Raw genomic sequence first — 24014 nt, 5'->3', positions numbered from 1 at the left:
ACAAAATTTATTGATTTACACTTCATTGGCTCATTTAATTCCTTAAATTTATCAACACTATCATTTAGAAAGAACTATTGGATTTTTCATTAGATTTTTGTTTTAGAGAAATTAAGCTTTAAATTCGATAAACTATCTGCAACTTTAATATATACTGTATTAACGAATCATCATCTTTCTCTATTTGCTGAGTTTTTGTTTTACCAAAGCAAGTTTATATTTTGAAAAATACTATGTAACTGCCGTGTGAATGTAATACTGTATCATCAAAAATTTTTCGTTATAAAAATTATTATTATCATGAATATTATAACCAATATCTGCTCTATGAATTATTGCATGAATTAATTCTCTTTGAATAGTAGTCATGATGCAAATTTCTACCTTTATTAGGTCTTTTTTTTTGGAACTGATTAATAAAAAATCCATTCGTTCTTGGCTAGCACTCCTTTATTATCATTAGTATAAAGTTGCTACTGTATCACGTTTCACTGACAGGTTTATTTCGCCATCAAACAGTTGTTTCCCCCGACAGTTTTAATATTGAATATTTTATAAAAAAAATATTATTATATTTAGCTGAGATAAAAATTATCCATTGGCATAAATTTATATTTATTATATTTAAAAGGAACAATTTCGCAAATAATCAATTAGAAAAAAATGAAATAATTTATACTACAGTATGTCTTTCCTTTTATATGTATACATTATCTCATTTTATATATATAATAAAATTGTTATGTTTTATATGTAAAAGCTGATTTTCTGTTTCTGTTTTTGTATTTATGAAAACTGAAAACTAATCTAAGTTTAAAAAAAATATATGTCGCGTATATGATATGCGGTAATAAAAAAGCATATTTAATATTTTAAAAAAATTGTGTCGTTGAGATTAATCCAATTGGTGAAACGTAAATGAATTAAATGCGCCCCATATAAACTAATATGATTGTTTAGTTTAACGACAGAATCTGATCATCGATCTCTTAACTCTTATTCTTGATGCCAAATACTTTCGCAGTCAATAAATCTATGTATCCGTCAAAATATATATATTATTTGTAACGCCTACTGTATATGTATATATTTCAACATGTTTCATATTTATACGCGAATATGTTAAATGGGTCAGACTGATGAAATTTGAGTCATTTGCCAAACAAAATAACTGAAATTAAAATGAAACTCCTTTAATCTCTTGAGCTATATATGTCTAATTTCTATAATTTCTAATGATATGATTTTAAATCAAAAATTATATCATGCCATATTTGGCAAAATGATTCATTCCTTGTTTGTATTTGTCAATATGATAAAGAATAGATTTGATAGTGTTAATTTTATTTCACTTTGATATCTCAATGTGTCAGTCTGAGTCATACTATCTACAAGGGATTCTTTTTTATTTAAGACATTAAAATGTCATCAATATTTTCTATTAATTTTTTTTTATCAACTATAAATTTCTCAATTATCAATTTTTTTTTATCAATTTTAAACATGAGCACATCTGAAAGCTATATTGGTCAAAATGGTAAAATCTTGTGATCCGTATTTTAACTTGTAATATTAATAAACTAATCAAAATTTCAATCTTTCAATCTTTCTAGCCCTTATCTCTTATTTAACAGATAACGATAGGACAACAAAGTCATATTGGCGATTCTTGAAAAATCACCGTGACATTATTATTGCTTCAATTACTACTAATACAAGTTTTTTAGACAATTGGAACAAACTTGATAATCTTTAGACTATCCATTTTTTAAGAGAAGGAAAAGATTTACCTGATTTAAAAGATAAGGTGTGTTATTTTATTTTGCAAAGTTAAGGGTAACCCCTAAGCAAGCGTGCTTACCTTAGGGAATTTACTGGATTTGACAAATCTTTGGTAACCACTCCAAGTTTCTCAGTTCAGGTGTCCTAACTTTGTTGTTGATATAAGTCTGCTAATTCTGGAGGAGGAATTGGCTATGTACCTTCTTCTATCCTAAATAAAATTTACACACTATTAATAATGTCTTTCTTGTAACAGATAACTATAGAGCGGTTGCGTTATGCAAAAACATTGAAAATATTTTGGCAAGAAATTATTAAGGAATATAAAAAAAATAAAGAAAATTTAGTACCTGCTGAGGAATATCATAATGAAAAAAAAGATCTAGTGTCTGCTGAGGAATATCATAATGAAAAAAAAGTTCTAATGCCTGCTGATTTACAAGAAATCATTGACATTTCTGATAAAGATCATTTCATTTCTAATTCATTCCATTTTAAAAAAAATGATGAAATACCTATTAAAGATCATTCTAAAAATTCTCAACTTATTAACTTTTGTTATGATATTCTTCAAGAACTTGATATTAAGTCTAATATTCATCCATTTTACAAATATGATGAAAAGGAAATAAAAAATCCAATGGATTTATTTACCATAATTTCAAAATTAGAAAATGATCAATATACAAGTATAGAAGAATTTGAAAAAGATATTCGTCTTATATTTCGTAATTGTTATATATATAATGATATAGGAAGTGAAATGCATACTTTAGGAGAAGCATTGGAATCAACTTTTAATAAGGTATGGGCTGAAAAACTTATTTTCCAAGGTAAACAAAAAGAAAAATTAAAAAGAGTACGAGATAGTGATACTGATTCATCTTCTGGTAAATTATAATATTTTTATTATCTTTCTTCTATATTTATATAAATGTATTAATTATTAACTCTTTATAATTATTTATTAGAACTTGTAACAAAACAAATTCAAATTTTGGAACAAAACAAAGATAAATTAGTATATAAACAAGTTGTAAATGATGCTCTTCTTATTGCTTTAGCATATGAAAATCTTGTTGCAGATAATATTGTACCTTTTATTGAACTTATAAAAACATTTTTGTCAACAAGATCACAAATATCATTATCTTCTGCAGGTGAGCCTGTTCTTCAAGCAATTGTTGAAAATCTTTTACCATTAAAATATTGTATTCCTGAATTATCACTAGTAATGGATGGTACAAAATTAAAAGGGTTTGGCCGATTTGGGTATTCAGATATTTTTATCTTAAAAGGAATAGGAAATAATAATATTAGTTTAGAACTAAAATACATTTCATTAGTTGGATTAATTAAAACTCAAAAAAAAAAGTTTAATACAAATGATTTGGAAAATTTAGATAAAATTATTGAAAAAGAAGATGAAAAAATTCTATTAAAAAGATTATATGAATATTGGTCAAAAGAACATAATGAAATTAAGCAAATAACTATAGAAGAAATATTAAATAATGGAGTTAATCAATTGAAATCATATATGAATATTATTTCAAAAGGGAAATCAATTGATTATTATAGTTCAGGAATATTTGATAAAAGAATCAAAATAACTAAATCAAATCCTAATAAATTAAAAGGATTTGTTATATTAGTAATTGGGTTTCGGCGTATTTTATGGAAACCTGTGGAAGAAATAACATCTAATTATTCATATGAAAAAATTTAAAAAATATAATATAAAATCTATTAATAATTAAATTTTCAAATTATATAATTAAATTTGCATATAGGAAGTGGAAAAGTAAGGTTATACATTAAAATTATTAATTATAAATTTATTATTAATATAATTTTAAAATACTCGCGTTATAACGAATTTCAATATATATCATTGAATGGTTTAACTAATAAAAAGTTTATTATTATCCAAAGAAATAAAATATTCTTTTATCAAATTATTTAAAAAAGAAAAAAAAGATAAAGATAAAATAAAAATAAAAATAGATTATTTTATAAATAAAATTATAATAAATTAATTGTTTGGAGCGAAACATAGGACATTATATTATATTATTGCTCAGTCGATTGATTGGTCACCGCAGTATTCCTAATGACCGAACTATAACTCAGTTATTGAATGGGGATATGATATCTCTTTTCCCCCATCCAATAACTATTTATCATATTATATTGATAAGATCAAATTGTTTTTGTATATTAGGGAGCTTACACGCTTACACATATTATGAAATATTCACTAACCAAATTATAATATTTATAAATTAAAGCTCCTTAATCAGAATTTTAAAAATACTCATTAGATACATTTGAATCTTTATAATGTTTTCTGTATCTATAAATGCATTAAATGCACACTTTGATTCAGTCCCAAGTATATATGACCTCTATTCACCCTTTGTAATCGCACGCTTTTATCCAGTCTCAAGAGGGGGTGCATTTATAGAGAGTATCCTTTTTTATTTAATAGTTAAATTTATGATTAACCTGCTTAATTTTTTACAAAATAAATTTATTAAAATAAATTATTGAATTATTTTTCAAAAATAAATTCCTTTTTAATATAAATACAAAAATGTTCATTAAAGGTTAAACGAAACTTTGGTGATCCAGGTGTCGATGTTATCTGTGGTGAAGGTCCTGTCATTATATCAATCACTAAAGATAAATCAACTAAAATCAAAAGATAACATTTAATAAATAAATTATTCTATTTTTTTTTATTAAAAAAAAAACACTTAAATATTTGATACTTCACCAAATAGGACATTTGCCGAAAATGTTAGCGTTGTTATCAATAAAAATTCAATCTAATACCTGATTTTTTATTGATAAATATTAAACTATAATCGAAATAAACATTATTATTAATGTTTTTAATAACAAAATTTTCATAAATATTATGGATATTTTGGAAAAGTATGATTTGAAATTTTCGGCGAAATGACTTCGACAAGTCCTTCGGCGAAATGTCTATCCGGTGAAATGTTTATTCGATGAAATGTCTATTCGATGAAATGTCTCTTCGGTGAAATGTCCCTTTGGCGAAATGGCTTCGGTGAAATGTGTTTCGGTGAAATAGATTTCGACTCAGGAATCAGGATACCTATATTAATATTTTACAATACAGTAGATTAAAATCAAATCACATTAGATGAATTATTTACTTCACTGGGGTTTGCTTAATAAATCATCATCTAATTCTAATTCTTTTAATTTTCTATCTCTAATAACTTTATATTCAACTTCCAACATATCTTTTTCAAATTCATATAATTGTTTTATCGCTTCGTCTCTTAATGCAAATTTTAATTGACTTCTCACTAAAGCTGATACTTTAGGAAAATCATCAACCATCGCTTCTATTTCATTCCATAATCTGAAAAATGGTTTGACTGTCGGCTACATAATGAATCTTTTCAAGCGCCAACAATAAAGCTTAAAATGACGTTTGACGTTATATCTAAAAAGGAAGGAAAATTATATTGGAGAAAAACATAAATTACGTAAAGAGTTAGTAATCATACAATATTACTTACATTCGGTACTAACATCCCAATAATCACATAATAGTTCCGCCTCAATTGATGTTTTTGCAAATGGACAACTTCGTTCTGCAGGACGATTATGTTGTCTAAAATTATCAAATAACAAAATAAAGTTACGTGAGAAATCGGTTATATATGATAATATTACAGTCAGTCAATTTTACTTACTTTTTGAATATCTTTCTTCATAAATCCATGCATATTTTCAAGCCCTAAATATCCGACTCGTTAAATTTCCATTTTGGTGCGTCAGTCGTGAACCCAATTTTTCGCCATTTACCACCTTCTTCAGGTAAATTCGCTTTTGTCCATAATTCTTCCAACCTTCAGCTGCTTTACGCGGTGGAATATGTGTCCTTTTCATCGATATGATTGTCATACGAAGGAGGGATTGAACTTCTAGCAATCACTTTGATAATTCTTCTCCATGTACTCCGTTCAATAATAACTAAAACAAATTAAGAATTCAATCAGCGTTAAAAAAATCACAAAAGTCCAAAATAAAAAAAATGTGGTTTTATTATTCGTATCTTCTTTATTCATACCGCGAAATATTTCCTAACTTTTAACTTAGTTATCATATCCATAAAATTGGTTATAATTTATTTATAATTGTGATCGTATAATTTGTCAAAGCTGTACAATTTTTTTCCCGAAGTAATAGAATTTTTATCTGCTATAAACAATTTAATATTATGATCATAGAGGTCTACAAATAATGATTGTTTTATTAAATGTTATCACCTAAGGAAAATAAACAAAGTGATATATGAATGTTATTTAAGATGAAAAAAAAAGAACATATTTTAATCTTCAGTTTTATTTATAAAAGGAATCCTACCATGAACCTTCCCATTCCCACGATCATGCATAAGCAAGAGTATTCACCCCGAAATAATTTATTATATCGATAAAAGATGATAAACCATTTCGCCTTAAAATTCAAAAGTTTTGAATATATATTACACGACTTATTTAGTATAAATGAGATAGATATAAGAGTTTACCTTGATGCACTTTTAAAAAGAGGAGAATTCAATCTCAGCTTCCTGACCAACGACAACGAAACTAATTTTAACCGTTCATTCTCTTTAATTTGCGTCAGAGATTCTAAAGCTAAATGAAAAAAAAAATTAGATTCTTTGTTTGATCCATTTTATACATATAGGTAATTAGTCGTCAGCTATTTGAACATAAGTCTAATTATCTGATGATAGAAAAGTTGGTAAAAATTTGGTTGCTTCATTACATCGTGTAATACACTAAAGCTAAATTTTATATATTATAAATTAATTATAATCGGTGGAAACTCAAGCAATAACATTTAATTAAATAATTGTATGTTATTGTACGGGCGTGCTTGATAATGGTATGATGTGGCGCTTCGCGTCACATCTTAAGCACGCCCGTATAATAACGAATATTAACAATCCAAAATTTTTAATTTGGAATATGCAAGAGTATGTAGGTAGTACAGGTAGTACTAATCAAACACGTCAAAATATTTCGTAGCGAAAAATATATTCCGAATCTTTATCTATCACCTTATCACGAATAATTGCACTATTGAAAGGCAATTACCCAACTATAAAAGATAAAATTTATTAATAGTGATTTAATACTATATCTTTATTAATTTATTCAGAAAGTGAAATTAGCTTTTTTTAATTATATATGAAGACAATAATAATGAGAATATGAGATATGACCTTATGTCATTTAATTTCATTCAATTGATATTCGTATTTCGTTTGGAAGTAAGGTTTTCATGAGTTTGATTTCAATTTTCGAATAAAGTATTGCTCGCTATCCTGTGATATAACAATGAATTTCTACAAATAATCATTTGTATAATAAATATAATTTATTTAAAATGTTAAAATATGAATTATTCAAATTACAAACTAAGAGACGATTTGCTAATTGCTACTCTATTCTTAATGTTTAAATAATTCTAAATAAAAAAACAAATATATATAAATAATGAACGTAAGATATGATCATATAATTTATATAATTTAAATAATTAGAATCCATCTGTATTTAAACGAAAAAAAATGTTATTATAAAAAGTCTATAATAAATTTCAAAAACATACGTTTAGATTGTAATTACCATTAGGAATTTCGAATTCAACTTGTTCTTCTGAATGAAGATTTGGATTATTATATATTTCATCGTTATCTAATAAAAAAGAAAAAAAGGGGGGATAAAATTAAATATTTAATACAAAAATTCAAAAATTTATTATTAAATAAAATTTATAGATTGTACCATTAATATCATCAATATTATGCTTTCTGACTTGTATAGTTCCTTCTTTATAATTATCTTGATTATCTATAAAAAAAATTATTATTATTATAAATTATGAATTATTAGAATTACGATTGAACTTACCATTATTTGAATTTATTTGCATAGTTTCAAATACTTTAGACAGTTTTTTGCTATCATCTAATTATTAAAACCGAATGAATTATTAATATATTATTTGGAAAATAAGACTATAAAATTTAATAATTATTTACCTTTAAATATATCATTTGATTTTGATGTATTATTATTACTTTTGTTATCAAGGTCTTCAACTAAAAAATAATAAATGAATAAGTTTACTGTTTAATTTACTATATAACTTTAATTAATACTTACTATTATAGGGAATGCTAAAGCTGTAAGGTTTACTATGAAATGCTTTTAAGATTAATCTAATTAATAAATAACTTCGAATATAAATAAAATATGTATATATATATATATGTATATACCTTCTTGTTCTTCTATTATATTTTATATGAAATGGTCATTTAAAAAACTATGTTAGTAATGCGTTGTATGAAATACATCTTTTTTTGTGAAATATAAGAATATAATTATACCGACCTTCCGTTGCATTTTTTGGTTCAGGAAGATTTTTAAATTGATATACTTTACTTGTAAATAATCTACTATTTGTGTTAGTGGGTTCAAAATTATTTATTTCATATATTTTTGCAATAGTATTTGCTTTTGGTTTGGATAATTTAATTTTTTCAAATAATTTTTTAACTATACTCTTATTTTTTTTTAACTCATTTTGATAATTTAACCTATTCATTTCTTCTATTTTACTATTGAGAGTTTTAATATCAGGTCTTTTTGTTGGATCAGCATTCCAACATTGTTCCATTATTTCTTTATATTCTAAAGGAGTTCCTGGTACTATTTTTGGTCTCATTCCATTTATTATTTTTAGTGCAAGTTCATAATCATTTTCAAAATTAATAAAAGGTGGTTGTCCAGATGAAATTTCCCACATGAGCATTCCAATACTATAAATATCAGATGCGAAAGAAGTTTTTTTTCCAGAAATAACTTCTGGTGCAATATAAGGAAGATTTCCATATATACTATTTAATGGTTTATCAGCTGGTCCACAAAATCCAAGATCACTTATACGAATGTTTCCATGATTAAATAATATATTTCCAGAATGCAAATCTCTATGAATGGCATTTTCATTATGAATTAAATAAACGGCATCCACTATATGATAAATAATTTGAATTCTTCTTTCCCACATGATTTTATCATGATTTTGTTGTAAATATTCTCTTAAATTATAATCCAATTTATATATCGCAAGCATGTAATTTCCATCTGATGGATTTTTTGTTAAACCATAACATTGAACAACTTGTGCACATTTGCCACTTATAGATAAATGAGATTTACCCTATAAAAAAATAATGGATATTACTACATAATAATTATTTTAGTCACCTTTACAAATAATTCCTAAATTACATACCTCTTCAAACCAACTTCTATTAGCACTTTCAACATTTTCTAACTTTTTGAGTACTACATCATGTCCTCCATATCTTTTTAATTGTTTTTCTTTTGAATCCCATTCATTACAAAATCCATCAATCCAATCTGCTGTATAAATTTCGGAACATCCACCTTTAGTTAAATATTTAATATTTTGTAATTTATTATATGGGATCCATTCTACTATTTTATTTGGTGCAATTGTTTCCATTTGACATTGTTGTATTAAATCATCAATATCATTATTTCCAGATGTCCAGTTTGAAAAATTTGATTTTAAATAATTTCGAACACAATGTTCACAGTATAATGTAGCTAAACATTCATCATGACAATTTTCACAAATTCTTTTTGTTCCTTCATTATCAAGAAGTTTATAATAGTCAAAATCTTTATTTAATAATTTTACTGCATGTGATTTTTCATCTTTTGTAAGAGATTTGTCAGCAAGAATAGTTCGTTGCATAAATTCAAATTGTTTGTCTAAGGTATTTTGAATATTATAATCTGTTAATGCATATGCTCTATGGCATGCAGCAAAAACTATATCTTCTCGAATAGAAGCCATAATAAAAATTTTATTTTTTTTATCAATTTTAAATAAGTGAAAAAAAAAAGAATTCGTTAAATAAAACCTGAAACGGAGTTTTATTACGAGTAAGTTGCACAAATCATACATTTAATTGTACGACCTTCTTTGCTAATTTAGGATTATCTTAAATTACTTTCGAAGAAAAAAAGAGAAACATTGTTTAAGACATTTGATAGTGTTTATTAATAATTGAATAAACTAAAAACAATTATTAGAATAAGATTATTTTGAGGCAAACTTATCCCTTTTTTTTTTTAAAAAAAAAAAAAATACTATTTATAACATATAATTGTTATTAGAAAAAAAATTAATTATTCATAGAAAAAAAATTTAAAATTTTATCCATATTGTATTATTATCGTTCATTCGCATGAAAAGACAAACTTCAAAATTGATTATGATATTTTCAAATATTTTTTGTCTACCATGACCTCTTAACGGAATTAATAAAACTTCAATAATTCACGTAAATTTAGAAGTTTTTATCATCATTGGTATTTTAACTCATTTTATTTGGAATAATAATGAGGAAAAAATCATTATTGATTCGATAATATCTAAATCTTGCAATGAAAATAAATAAATTTATATCTTACAACAAAAATAAGATTAAATTCTTTTAATTCTCGAAAAAAAAATTATGCCTCAATTTTTATTATTACTATTAATTATTATAATAAATAATAATTTTTTTACTATAATATATTTAAAATAGTTACTTCAAACTGAACCTTTAGACAAAATAATAAAATAAATAAATAAATAAATAAATAAAAACATTAAATTAATTTGAAACCTAAATTTTTTGTACTTTTTTTTTTCTCTAAGAGAAAGGATCATCATAATAAAATCCGCTACCACCAGTTCCAATGATAGGTAATTTATTTGGTACTTCGATATTTTGTGGTATTTCAACTTTTTCTCCACTTAAATCTAATAATTTAACTTTAACTCCAATTTCTGTTAATATATGTATATATTCTGCTGTATCTTTACTATTAATATTTTTATCAAATAACATATTAAGACCATCAGTCCATTCTGAATATTGTGTATAATCTCTTGCTATAAATTCTGTTAATACTGTATCTGGTCCTGACATTAATGAAAACGTTAAATCTTGTGATAAGTTATTGTTTGTTATGATGATATTTGTTGAAAGATGTTTTGAGATGGCTTTAGGTGGTGATCCAATTGTCGATGCTATCTGTGGCGAAGGTCCTGTCATTATATCAGTCACTAAAGATAAATCAACTAAAATCAAAAGATAAAATTTTAATAAAAAAAATCATTCGTTTATTTTTTTAAAAAAACAAATCAAATATTTAATACTATTAACTTACTTCTTTCGGGAAGATCCTCAATTCCATCTCTAATAAAAGTTTTCTCTGGAAAATCACTATAATGTAAAAATTTCAAATTCGGACTTAATCTATAAAATCTCCATTTTTTATTAATCATAGTCTTTTTTCCAAGATTTGTTGTAGAATTTAATGGAACATTTGTAGTTGTTGTAATTTGAAACCAATCTCCTATTAATAAACATTTAATACGTTGATTCTTTACGAATTCGTACGATTCTGTATATAATCTACTACGTAAATTCCTACGGTACAAAAAAAAAAATATAAATATAATAATATATATTAATATTTTGCTAATAAATTAAAATCGAAATCATATCTGATAAATTATTTACCTCACTGGAGTTTTGCTTAATAAATCATCACCTAATTCTAATTCTTTTAATTGTCTATCTCTAATAACTTTATATTCAACTTCTAGCATATCTTTTTCAAATTCATATAATTGTTTTGTCGCCTCGTCTCTTAATGCAAATTTTAATTGACTTCTCACTAAAGCCGATACTTTAGGAAAATCATCAACCGTCGCTTCCATTTCATTCCATAATCTGAAAAATGATTTGACTGTTATATAATGAATCTTTTCAAACGCTAACAATAAAGGTTGAAATGACGTTGATGTTGTATCTAAAAAGAATGGAAGAAGAAAAAGAAAATTATTAAAAGAAAAATATAAATTACGTAAATAGCTAGTAATTATACAACATCACTTACATCCAGTACTAACATCCCAATAATCACATAATAGTTCTGTAACTTCTATCGATGTTTTTGCAAATGGACATCTTCGTTCTGCAGGACGATTATGTTGTTCTAAGATTGTCTAATAACAAAAATAAAATTACGTGAGAAATCGGTTAAAAAATGATAATATTACAGTCGGTCGATTTTACTTACTTTTTGGTAATCATCAATATCTTTTTTCATAAATCCATGCATATTTTCAAGTCCTAAATATCCGACTCGTTGAATTTCCCATTTTGGTGCTTCAGTTGCGAACCCAATTTTTCGCCATTTACCACCTTCTTCAGGTAGATTTGCTTTTGACCATAATTCTTCCAACATTGCTTTATGTGATGGAATATGTAATGATACTTGTGTCCTTTTCCATCGATATGCTTGTCGTACGAAGAGGGATTGAAATTCTAGCAAATGTTTTGATAATTCATCTCCATGTACTCCATTCATCAATAACTAAGAGTTCAAATAGCGTTAAAAAAAGTCATCAAAATAAAAATTTCGATTGTTCGTAAATATTTCATACATACCGCGACAGCTTTCCTAACTTTTAGCTTAATCATCATATCCATAAAAGATTCCCAATGATGATCCGTAACATGTCTCATTAAAGCATTAATTAAACATAAACTATTCGAACACAAGACATAATCAGCAGATGAAAGACGTTGAACTAAAGTTGAAAAAAAATTTGGTTGCTTTATCATTGCATCATGTAATACATCAAAACCGTATGTTTTTATCGCCGAAGTTGTAGAATTTTTATCTGCTGTAGCTAATTTAATAATTATTGCCGTAGCAGGTCTACAAATATTCACTAACGTTTGTTTCACTAAAATATTTATCACCTAACGGAAAAGAAAATTGATTAGATAAACAATTATTTACGACGGAAAAAATCGCTTTGATCACATTGATCTCCTTACCTTATTGATAAAATCAAAGCCTAAATCTTCCCATCCATGATCATGTTCCATAAGATTTTGCATTGAAGTTAAAGCATAAGCAAGAGTATTTCCACTTGAATTATTTATTATATCAATAAGAGATTTTAATCCATTTCGTTTTAAAAACTCATCAGCGAATTCTACTTCCTAAAAAAAAAACAAATCGAATATATATTAATTGTTTTATTAAAATAAACATATTTGTGCTCACTTACCTTGATGTACTTTTGAAGAGAAAAGGTAGCCAATTTTAGGACTCTATCATCGTTAGAACCTAATTTTTCACAAATTTCGGCCGCTTCGATCAACGGTGATGAAACTAATTTCAACCGTTCATTCTCTTTTATTTTTCGTCGGAGATTCTAAATTCAAATGAGAAAGAAATTAAATTATCATTTTCAATTTTTTTGTAAACAAATAATTTAAATAATTAGTATAAATACCTCATCAGTAATCAATTCATCAGTATCCAACAACCTAAGAGCATAAAGGGCTGCAGGTTCTTGTATATTAAATTGTTCAATACACAAAGTTTTAATAATTTTTTCTATAGGTTGAGCAACATCAACATTACATAATACATTAGATTTATCATGATGAACGGTAACGGGAGTTGACATTACAGTTGGATTATTAAAAAGGATCGATTGTTTCTGATGACGTTTAGAAAATCTCCTACTATAACTTCCCCAAAGTTTCTTTGTTCTTTCCGTGGTGAAAATTTTTTGTAAGGGAAGAAAATTGGGGAGTAAAGGAGATAAAGGACACTAATCAAACAAAGATTATGTACGAAATTTATTATTTAATTAATTGATTGTTTTTTTTTTGTTATTAATTGTAAGGAATTATTATTATTATTATTATTGTTATTTTAATTTTTTTTTTATTACACGTCAAAGGGACACAAATATACAAAAATCAATATAAATAATTTTCATGAAATTGTTTTTTTTTTAATAATTTTTTTACTTTTTTTTTAAATTTTTTTAAAAAAAAATAAAAAATTCGGGGTAGAAAAAAAGTAAAAAAAAGAGGAAATTAAAAAAAAAAATAATTTGTTTTTAATATTATATGCATTGCATTGAATGAAGTTTATATATAATTTAATACTTTATTATAAATAAATAAATAACAAGGATGTACAAAAATCATTTTTTCAAGTTACGCAACATTTATATTTTATAATTATTTTTTTTACCTAAAAAAAAAATGAATCTGCACCAATAAGAGATCTGTAATCAATTAATTGAAAAAAAAAAATAAAATGGTTAGACAACAAACAAATAAATTTTTTTTAGGGATTCAATCAAATGAGGTATGGTCAAAAAAAGAAAATATAGTAACAATAAATTTTATGAACCCCTAAAATTTCTGCAAAGTGTTAAACCATGTTTAATTATACTTTGAATAAATTTGGTAATTGTAGATAGATCTAAACCTAAATTATGCGCGATCGGATTGTCCGTGCAAAGTTATACGATAACTAATAGATCATTTTTATAAATATTTTAACATAAATAGTTAATTTAAAAAAATATATAGTATATTTGTAATTTTGATATTCCATTATATGAGAAGACGACATAACGAATTAAACGTAAAGTTTTATTACACAATTTATGAATTTTTACGTAATAAAAAAATATATATATATCTGATATATATATTTTTTTAAAATTTTATATCAATTTTTGACGTACTGTACCTTTTTTTATAAAAAAAAATTAGGTAATTTTTTGGAGAATTTTAATTTTATAAGTATTAATTCTGTGATATGTCGAATTATTCGACAACGTTACTATTACTGTATAGTTATGAATGTGGTGGAACAAAGCGTGCGACTTGTTAAACTTCATACCATGGTTTCTTATTAGTCTTATTTTTTATTGCTCTTATAATTAATTCGAATGTTATAATTGTGTAATTTAAAGCACTAACTATTATTATACTACACTAAACTGTAATTTGTCTAAAAACATTTTAGAGGATTTGGTTGAACATGATTTCATTTAAGTTATAAAAGAAATTCTGGAATTACAAATTCGCGAAGCTGAACTTTCCTCACTAGTTACTGTTTTAAAAAAATTACCCTTGGTATTCTGCAATAATAAGCGCAAAAAATCTTATATGTAAATTTTCAAATTACATTTTCTTTTAACAGTTTCTTTGATTCACGTGATTCATGTGAGTTCGACATTCAATAACGTGATTGGCCATTCTTTGTGATTAATGCACCTGCAAGTTCACCACATTAATCGTCACTTCTATCACCTGTTTCATATAATATTTAATATATTATGCATGGGTGTGACCAAAAACGATATTTATTTACTTTGTTTATGAAACTCGCTCCGGAATTTTTTAATCCATTAAATTTCATTTTTAATAAAAAAAATTGTTTATTTCACATTATGACTTTTATTCGAAACAACATAGTTTTTGCTGCACTTCATAGAGCATATGGATTAATAGATTATAATATTCAAGATAACTTAGAAAAACAATTTGAATTTAGGAAACGGATAAATCTCTTACGTTAGATAGAGATTTTGATTATTATAAACTTCTTTTAATGAAGGAACAAAAAGAATTTGTGTATCTATTTTATACTCTATATATCCCTTTAACCTTTCCTGTTATTCATCGTTTTTTACCACCATATAATCTAACTACCACTCACCATTTGATCTAACTATCACCATATAATCTAACCACGCTTTTCTTCTTGTTTCTGAGTCTTTTGCATATCAATTTCTATATTGGGGCTGCTAGTTGTCTGTAGCTTTTTGGATATCTGGTTTTATGTTGAGTGTGCTGGCCTCCTGTGCCTGGTTGGATGCTGGATTCTTTATTGAAATGCTTACCCTTTGCGCTTGTTTGATTGCCTGTTAAAATGCCAAATTGTGGTAAAAAAATCGTGTCAGGTGGCGCAGTAAATTTGCGTTTAATTTTGGCTGACACTATGCCATAATTTCGGCTGATCTTTAGGATACGTGATTTGAAGATCCAGCTCCATGATAGTGCCATGGTAGTGACTTGGAACTGGCAGGAAACCAGAGTATTTCTATTAATTCACCAGCTTGGATGCCGAAATATTATGCCAAAGTTCTGACTAGAATTATGGAATAGTGCTGGCCAAAATTAATCAAAAATTTTCTGCACCTTACTGCGCTAATCATGTGATTCAGTTCCTCGCCAATTCCCAGCATTTTTCCGTCACTTTCTCGCATCTTTCGAGTAACTTTCAAGGGTCAGTTAGTTAAAGGATTGGAGTTTTAATAGGCATTATTATGGTCAGCTTATTTGTTTGCCGGAACTGCGCACCTTGCAACCAAAGCAACTATTGCCTATTTTAATATTGCCGGTACATATATGCCAATTTTGTGTCCGAAGTTGGAGGTGCGATATGTATTATAGTGGTCGGCCCATTTATACCATACTTGAGTACATATCTAGAAAGATAAAGTCTTCTTCCATTATTTTATATAAAGATTTCAAAAAAGACTTCATGCCATATCTGAGTACATACTTTGAGATGGGAACGGAGTGGAGGCTTCTGCCAATATTTATATAATAGATTACGCAGTTATCCGGATACATACTAGTAATAGAATATCCTTCTTCCATAATTTTATATAAAGATTCTGAAGAAAGATACCCTGGATGATGTATCCAGATACATACTAGGATGACATACCCGGATACATACTAGTGATAGGGTAGTCTTCTTTCAATTCCTAAATATGAAGCCCATAGTGAGAAAAAACTTGCCCTATACATACACAACTTCTGGCATATACATACCTTATTTTTGCATTATTTTACAGGAAATATTTTTGCGAAAAGTTGGCTGAACTTCCATACTCCTACATGCTATATATCTTGCTGGAAAAAAAGATAAGGGATAAAAATAGTGATTAGCATTGTTGTATGATGCCAAGAGTTCCATGAAAGCACATGTAAACGGAATCCTCATACCTTTTCATATGGAGATCTACTCTGCAAGACACAGTTGGTTTTACACCTGGCGATCTCGAAATTGCGAAGTCCTCAGCTTTTCATAACATATACTTTTGTCAGTACTATTAACTTATAGGGTAGATTCTGTTGCAACTAAACGCTCTTTTACATTTTTCTCATGTTTATACAGGGAAAAAATAAAGAACAAATTTTTTTTTTGAATGTGCTAGATATGTGAAAATTAATATTACACAAACTTGCCTATCTGATCATTTATTTTATCACAAGGCACTAAGCAATCTAAGCATGGCTCAGCAATTCTTCTAAATCAATGATCACTGCTCTGGATTAGTTAGATAGGAAGAGTACTAATTACAATAAATATCAGATTCATTTTTATTCGATTACAGCATATCAGGGATTTATATAGAATCATTTCTCAGCCAAGCTAATTTTATATTTACATGCATATTATCATAGCGCTGAGTTGTTTCTCAAAATCATGGGATGATCAGTTAATCAGATTTTGTATAGCTAAAAAAAGAAACATTATAACTGTCATAACTCATAGCACAGTGTTTATTTTTTTAATTGCCAAAGCAGGACACATGTTTATAAAATTCGAAATAAAAGGTCCATTTGGGACCATAATATTTTTTGTAAAGTATTACATGAGAAAAAGTCAGCCAGGAGAAATATAACAAGCTAAGATCTATATGATATAATTCAAAATAGACTACATATAATACAAATGAACTATATGTAATTTAGATCTACTGTATATCATCCAAATTATCCTCTTCACTTGAGCCTAAGTTAATAAAAGTATTTAGCTATATATTACGCTAAAACCTAGCATTAAGATATTAAAACATTTACCTGTAAAAGAGGATGAATCATTAAAGCCGGATATAGAAGTAATATTTAGAATATGTGGGGCCAGAATTCTTAAATATCCTTCAAGGTGGTCAAGTTTTTCACGGATGGTAAGGATCTCATCATTTGATCGAGTATGTTTATTAAGCTGTTCACTAAAGCGAGCTGTATTTGTTATAAAATTATCATATTGCTCGTCATTTGCTAACTAAACACGCTCTTTGATATTAAGAAACTTATCATATAATGCTAACATGTTTTTATGGTTCTCGATATTAATTTCGTTGAACTTTTTGGTCAGATATATTTTAATTTCATCATCCAAACCCGTTTCCTTATTATATAGTTGATTAAGAAGGGCATCTGTACTCACTTCTATATTTTCTAAAGTAGAATTAATATCACCAAACTTCTTGTTAAAAATTAGTTCCAAATGAGTTTGAACTGCCATAGAAATCTTGCTGGCTTGTGCGTAAGCATCATTAGTAAGTTAAAGTCTACTGTCACGTAAGATTTACCAGATAACACCGAAATGTAGAATAAAGCGTAAATCATTTCTGAAGTATTGAACAAGACTTGAATACTCTACATTTCCTCTATGAATAAATGATTATGATTAGATGTAGTTGTTGCAGGGAGAAACAAACTATCACGTTGCCATATTTCTTGAATATTGTTTTATTGGTTTACACGATAGTAGATTTTATTTTTTTTTCTTGCACAAAGCAAATATAAAATTCCAACTAAATGAATTTGCACTGCTTTTATAGGTTTTGGGTCTCTTATGATGCAGACATAATCCCATTAGGATAGTTTTAATAACACTGTAGGATATTAGAATAATTTTATTACATTATAATCACATTATTACGCACCTACAACAGACATTATAATAACTTGTATAAAATTACTTTTGCCGATGCAAAGGAATTGAGTAAAGTGAAAGAAAATAGAACTTTTTTTTTACTATTTTGTTAAAATTTTTACGATATCACTAAATATATATTGATTGGTTGTTCTGATTTAGCCAATAAAAACATCTTCCGTGAATAATCTAGACTTTCCAACTGTTTTTATAGTTTTCTTTATAATCAAGTCCGATATTCAATATCGTACACGCAATAATTTTCAAATTTGATATTCGAATGACAATTATGTAATGAAAGCGGATTGTAGACAATTTTGGACAAGATGGTTCGATTTATAATCATAGGAATCAAAAGGCCTATTTTCGGCTGAAATTCTAGCACTTTTAATTTAGAACATTTTACATTTTACATGCGGAGTTTTGTATGTAAATTATCTTTATTGCCTTGAATTTTTTTCTTTCAATTTAGAAAAAAAGGTTATATAAAACAAAAGGTACATTCAACAACAAAGAGAACGTAATACAATATTTTTCAGCTTATGATTTTGATTCTTAATAAGAAAAGCCCAATTTTATTTTCGTAATTACATTAATTGGAATCGTTTTTCTACATTCAAATACAGCTAATCAAAAAGATTTCAATGAATAAGGGATTAAACTTATTTAGGAATAGGGTTTTATTAGGAACTCATGCTAGAATATATTAATTGCTTCATACATGATGATTGTACTTAACAACATTTATTAGGTAAGTTTTCTACAATCATATTTTACATGATTGCTAATAAGAGGTTGGTTAATTTCTTGTAATTAACAATTGAAGACATACACAAATCATAAAATCTTTGAATAATATCTATAATAAAGTGATAATCAAACCTGTAACAAGAAACTATATAAGTAGATCTTTTATCATCATGTTGGTTTTGACAGAGAAAGGTCCTCATAAATTGAACGTTTAGTTTTTGTTTATGAAGAACTCTTGATTGTGTGTCAGCATCTTCAAATATAATAATTGATTAGCAGGAATAGCACTGAAAGCTGAACTTAAATCGTTATCATTCTTAATGGTTTGGAGATTCATATATCTCGAGAGAGCGAAAGAGTTGATATAATGGATTTTTAAAAAATACCATAATTCCATGAAATGATGTATTGTCTAGCTCTTTCTGAGCATCTCTCAAAGATTGTTGTATTCCACCATGGAACTCTTGGTTACTTTTATACTTTAGCAAGATTAAAAGTTCATAATTTTCAAGTGACATAGAAATTAGAACATTTTCTAGTTTTGAAAGATAGCCTTTTTCTTTTTCAGAATAATTGATGTTCTCGAATGCCACTTTATTAAAAATGGCTTTCTGTGACTTGCTCCATACGTCCCACTCTACTTCAGCTTTTAGATTCTTATTAAAATAAGTCACCTAATCCCTATACTTGCCAAAAGCATTTTTGTCTTCTAATTTGACTAATAGTCTTTTCACAAGAACAAGTACATCATCATTAACGTTTCTTTGTTTTCCTATTAAATTGTATAAATGTTTTGCACTGTCTCCTAGTTTTTCCAAGCATTGTATACAATCATTATATTTTTCCTCACAAACGTTTCCCATGAGATCTTCCCTAAGTCTTTCATCCTCAATAATACGCGTGTTTAAAGGGTTGACGAGGTTAGTATGTTGTTGTATCAATCTATTAAATTCCAGTGTTTCAAGTGTTTCCATAGTTAAAGATTATTTTTAAAAAGTATACGTCAAAAAAATATTGTTTTTTATAAAGAATATAATGGTACACGGGGATACTGATACTTTATATACTTTCGTACATAAACTTTTGGTGACGTAATACAGCAAATAGGTACAGTACATTACTCATTAATTGCAAATTTTCAGGTCGTACGAGTAGTGATACCGATGTGAAATAAAAGATTCTACGTCACAATTACACGTGATCTGCTTTCTCTTGTACATTTGATAAAATAATAACAGATAATAATACTTTATTTACGTCGTCAGAAGCGGACAATAATACATAAAAAATTGCAAATAGAGGTCCGACCAGGACCGGGATCGCTTTACACAATACAAATAAAAAATTCTAATTATCTTTGCTTAGTACCTCTAGCACTGTTTCAGTGGGAGGATACGATAACATTGTCCCTTTTCACTGGAAAAGATACGTTGAAGCTGTATGGGAAAATGATTAAAAATTGTGTCTTGCAGTTCAATATATATACAGTATATATATATATTCATTGATGTAGTTGATTATGACACTATCAGCTATAAACGTGACTTATATAAAGTCAAACTGGTCAAATCTATACAGTGACACCTCTATAAGTGCACCCTCTATAAGTGCACGCACTATATAAATTCTCTTTAAGTGCACGGTGGGCCTGGTCCCAACTTATAAGAGCTCTTAATATTTTACTCTCTATAAATGCACACCCTCTCTAAGTGCACATTCTACTATTTTTTTACTATGGTCCCAAGGGGGGTGCACTTAGAGAGGTGTCACTGTATCTTGAAATTGATTAACTGATTTCATTTGCAAGAGAAGAAACTTGATTGTCATTAGCATTAGATATTGTTACTTTGAAACAAGTTAACATTAAACATGGCAGGGAGCTATAGTCATAGTATAATTAGAACTGTAATAATTCTGACTTTTTTTTTAATTAAGTTGGTTTATACTACCATACAGTATCATAATTATTATGATAAATAGTTTTTAAGATTTAAAGAGAATTTCTAAATTTTAACTGGTGGAAAAATTACTGGTAGATCATGTGATTGTGTATTAAATATTCATGTGATTTATTATGATGATGCAATTTCATTTGGCTCGCTTCGCTCGCCGGGCTTTTCTAGCCAAACCATAACTTTCACTTTATTTGCAAAATTTTTGATTATATTTAACATATCTATAAAAAAAAATGAGAAATTACTCTTAACTAGCTATTAACATAATTTTTTTCTCATTTGGTAAAGGATGATCATTTTCGGTTTATTTTGCTTGTTAATCATTTTTGGCTTAGTTATTTCACTTGTTAATCATTTTAAGGTTAATTATCTTGATTGTTGTTTATTTTTTGGTTTAAAAATAAAAAAATATATATATCAGAATATGTGATTAACTTTAAATAACAATACAGAAAGATTGTTTATTACTTGATAAAGCATTTATTTAATATTTACTATCATCATTTTTGGAATTACGGCTCTGGAAAAAAATTTTTCATGATTATATTGTAATAAAACAATTCTACTATCCGATTGTTGATCATTTTTAGTTCTGGAAAATTATGATAACTGAATATCATAATAATAAGACAATGATAATGAAATTTTACCATTTAGTTGTTGTTTATTGTTTTGTTTCAAAATAAAAAATTACTTGATATAACATTTATTTAATTTTATCATCCAATTGTTGAGAAAAAAAAATTTTATGATAACATTATAATAAAACAACAATCTTATTATCTGATTGTTAATCATTTTTAGAATTACTACCCTGAAAAAATTTTCATGATAGCATTATAACTAAAGTTGCCTGCCAAAACTCTACAGGCTATTGTCGAAATGTCGAAACTAAAACCTGTAGAAATGCCGAAATGCCGAAATAGTTTCGATATGTCAAAATTGTCGAAACCTAAAAATATTACGTTTCGCGTAATAACTCGGCGTCCAATGATCGTAGAAAGTTGCACCATAGCTTGTTGGAATCGTCTCATAACGACGAGTCTAATGGTGGTTAGATCGTCTTTCTACGATCACTGGATGCCGAGATATTGAGCGAAACGTCAAAAATCAGCATTTTGTATTTTGCGATACTGCGCCATTTGACGTTTCACTTAATAACTCGGCATCCAATGATCGTAGAAAGATGCACCATAGCTCGTTGGAATCGTCTCATAACGACGAGTCGAATGGTTGCTAAATCGTCTTTCTACGATCACTGGATGCCGAGATATTGAGCGAAACGTCAAAAATCAGCATTTTGTATTTTGCGATACTGCGCCATTTGACGTTTCACTTAATAACTCGGCATCCAATGATCGTAGAAAGATGCACCATAGCTCGTTGGATTCGTCTCATAACGACGAGTCGAATGGTGGTTAAATCATCTTTCTACGATCATTGGATGCCGAGATAATAGACGAAGCGTCAAACGGCGCAGTAGCGCAAAATACAAAATGCCGATTTTTGACGTTTCGCTCAATAACTCGGCATCCAGTGATCGTAGAAAGACGATTTAGCCACCATTCGACTCGTCGTTATGAGACGATTCCAACGAGCTATGGTGCATCTTTCTATGATCATTGGACGCCGAGTTATTACGTGAAATGTAATATTTTTAGGTTTCGACAATTTTGACATGTCAAAATAGTTTTGACAATTTTGACATGCCGAAACTCCCTAATTTCGGCAGGGAACTTTAATTATAACGATAATGTAATGACGACGATAATGAAAATTTACCATTTGATTATTGTTTATTTTTTGGTTCAAAATAAAAAAAAAATGTATCTATATTTAAATAAGTAATACAAACAAATTGTTTATTTACATAATATTAAAATTTGTCATCCGGTTGTTGATCATTTTTGGCTAACAAAAAAATTATTCAGTTTTCACATGATTTGCTAAAAATTTTATCCCATAATTTTTAAGCAAGAAAGATCATTCTATATAAGTGCAATATCACCCTATGGGTGGGGTGGGTGGCGCGTCACGTTATTGTTATGACTTGAAATGATTGACATGTCATGATAGGTTAACGTTAACTTAACGTTAACATAAGATTAGTTTTTGAGTGATTTCCATTTTAAGATGCTGATCCCCCATCTTTGGTATTGATTTGCTGATTATATAAATACATTTCAAATCAAGCTTTTCTATTTTAGTACGATCGGCAACCAACAAATCTTTTAGTGTTTTAAATATCATTCACTTCCTCATCAGAAATGAAACAGTTAAGAATAATGTCTCCATTAGCAAGAAACTTTTCAAGCTTGTCAGGAGTCTTGGTCTTATTGAGCACCTCGGTCTTATCAGACATCTCGCTTTTCTAATACAAGGCCCATTGTGAGAAATTTTCGCTTGCATGCATACAAAATTCCTGGTATAAACATACCTTAAATTTTTTGCAGGAAAGTTGGCTGAACTTTCTCCACTATATGTTTTATATCTCTTTTTTCTCACTAGATTCGAAAAAAGACTAACAATAATATAGCTTTATCTGGTTAATTTTCTCCCGAGAAAATCTATTTTGAGGTAGAGCGGATTAGTTGAAGATGGAATATATAATCTCAATTTTCTTTCAGAAGAACAAAATGAATTAAAAGTTTCTGATTGTAAGTAAGATTTTAGAATATCTTTTGTATATGATTAATATTAACTTATAATAACCAATTTTTAGGTAAGATGGATCTTAACTATCTATTAAATCAAATTTTATTATTACTATTTAGAATTATTTAAACACTAAGGTTTAGAA

General features: G+C 27.2%; 6 protein-coding genes across 6 annotated transcripts; 1 reads left to right on the top strand and 5 right to left on the bottom strand.

Moving 5' to 3' along the window:
• Positions 1-1534: 1534 nt before the first annotated feature.
• On the top strand, positions 1535-3511 carry OCT59_029797 (uncharacterized protein; the record flags this gene model as incomplete). Its single annotated transcript, XM_066146214.1, has 4 exons — positions 1535-1537; positions 1757-1807; positions 2039-2672; positions 2754-3511. 4 exons carry the CDS (start codon positions 1535-1537, stop codon positions 3509-3511), a joined length of 1446 nt encoding a protein of 481 aa, XP_065994883.1.
• A 1460-nt stretch (positions 3512-4971) lies between these two features.
• Positions 4972-5730, bottom strand: OCT59_029796 (uncharacterized protein; the record flags this gene model as incomplete). Its single annotated transcript, XM_066146213.1, has 4 exons — positions 4972-5198; positions 5343-5437; positions 5520-5530; positions 5632-5730. The coding sequence occupies 4 exons, from the start codon at positions 5728-5730 to the stop codon at positions 4972-4974; spliced, it is 432 nt and encodes a 143-aa protein (XP_065994882.1).
• Positions 5731-7377: 1647 nt separating this feature from the next.
• OCT59_029795 (uncharacterized protein) lies at positions 7378-8249 on the bottom strand (the record flags this gene model as incomplete). Its single annotated transcript, XM_066146212.1, has 8 exons — positions 7378-7388; positions 7467-7535; positions 7626-7691; positions 7752-7808; positions 7883-7942; positions 8007-8048; positions 8123-8134; positions 8234-8249. 8 exons carry the CDS (start codon positions 8247-8249, stop codon positions 7378-7380), a joined length of 333 nt encoding a protein of 110 aa, XP_065994881.1.
• Positions 8250-10390: 2141 nt separating this feature from the next.
• On the bottom strand, positions 10391-13428 carry OCT59_029794 (uncharacterized protein; the record flags this gene model as incomplete). The annotated part of the gene is made up of 9 exons (XM_025323523.2): positions 10391-11013; positions 11103-11365; positions 11459-11750; positions 11838-11946; positions 12021-12317; positions 12392-12709; positions 12788-12955; positions 13024-13170; positions 13252-13428. The coding sequence occupies 9 exons, from the start codon at positions 13426-13428 to the stop codon at positions 10583-10585; spliced, it is 2202 nt and encodes a 733-aa protein (XP_025176839.1). The 3' UTR covers positions 10391-10582.
• Positions 13429-17541: 4113 nt separating this feature from the next.
• On the bottom strand, positions 17542-18095 carry OCT59_029793 (uncharacterized protein; the record flags this gene model as incomplete). The annotated part of the gene is made up of 3 exons (XM_066146210.1): positions 17542-17579; positions 17648-17852; positions 18018-18095. 3 exons carry the CDS (start codon positions 18093-18095, stop codon positions 17542-17544), a joined length of 321 nt encoding a protein of 106 aa, XP_065994880.1.
• A 1838-nt stretch (positions 18096-19933) lies between these two features.
• Positions 19934-20233, bottom strand: OCT59_029792 (uncharacterized protein; the record flags this gene model as incomplete). Its single annotated transcript, XM_025326278.2, has 1 exon — positions 19934-20233. The coding sequence occupies one exon, from the start codon at positions 20231-20233 to the stop codon at positions 19934-19936; it is 300 nt and encodes a 99-aa protein (XP_025176840.2).
• Positions 20234-24014: the final 3781 nt, after the last annotated feature.

Source organism: Rhizophagus irregularis, chromosome 9 (assembly GCF_026210795.1).
Source record: "Rhizophagus irregularis chromosome 9, complete sequence".
NCBI classification, from domain to species: domain Eukaryota; kingdom Fungi; phylum Glomeromycota; class Glomeromycetes; order Glomerales; family Glomeraceae; genus Rhizophagus; species Rhizophagus irregularis.
The sequence above is the reverse complement of the archived record's forward strand: the minus strand, read 5'-3'. Positions and strand labels throughout refer to the sequence as shown.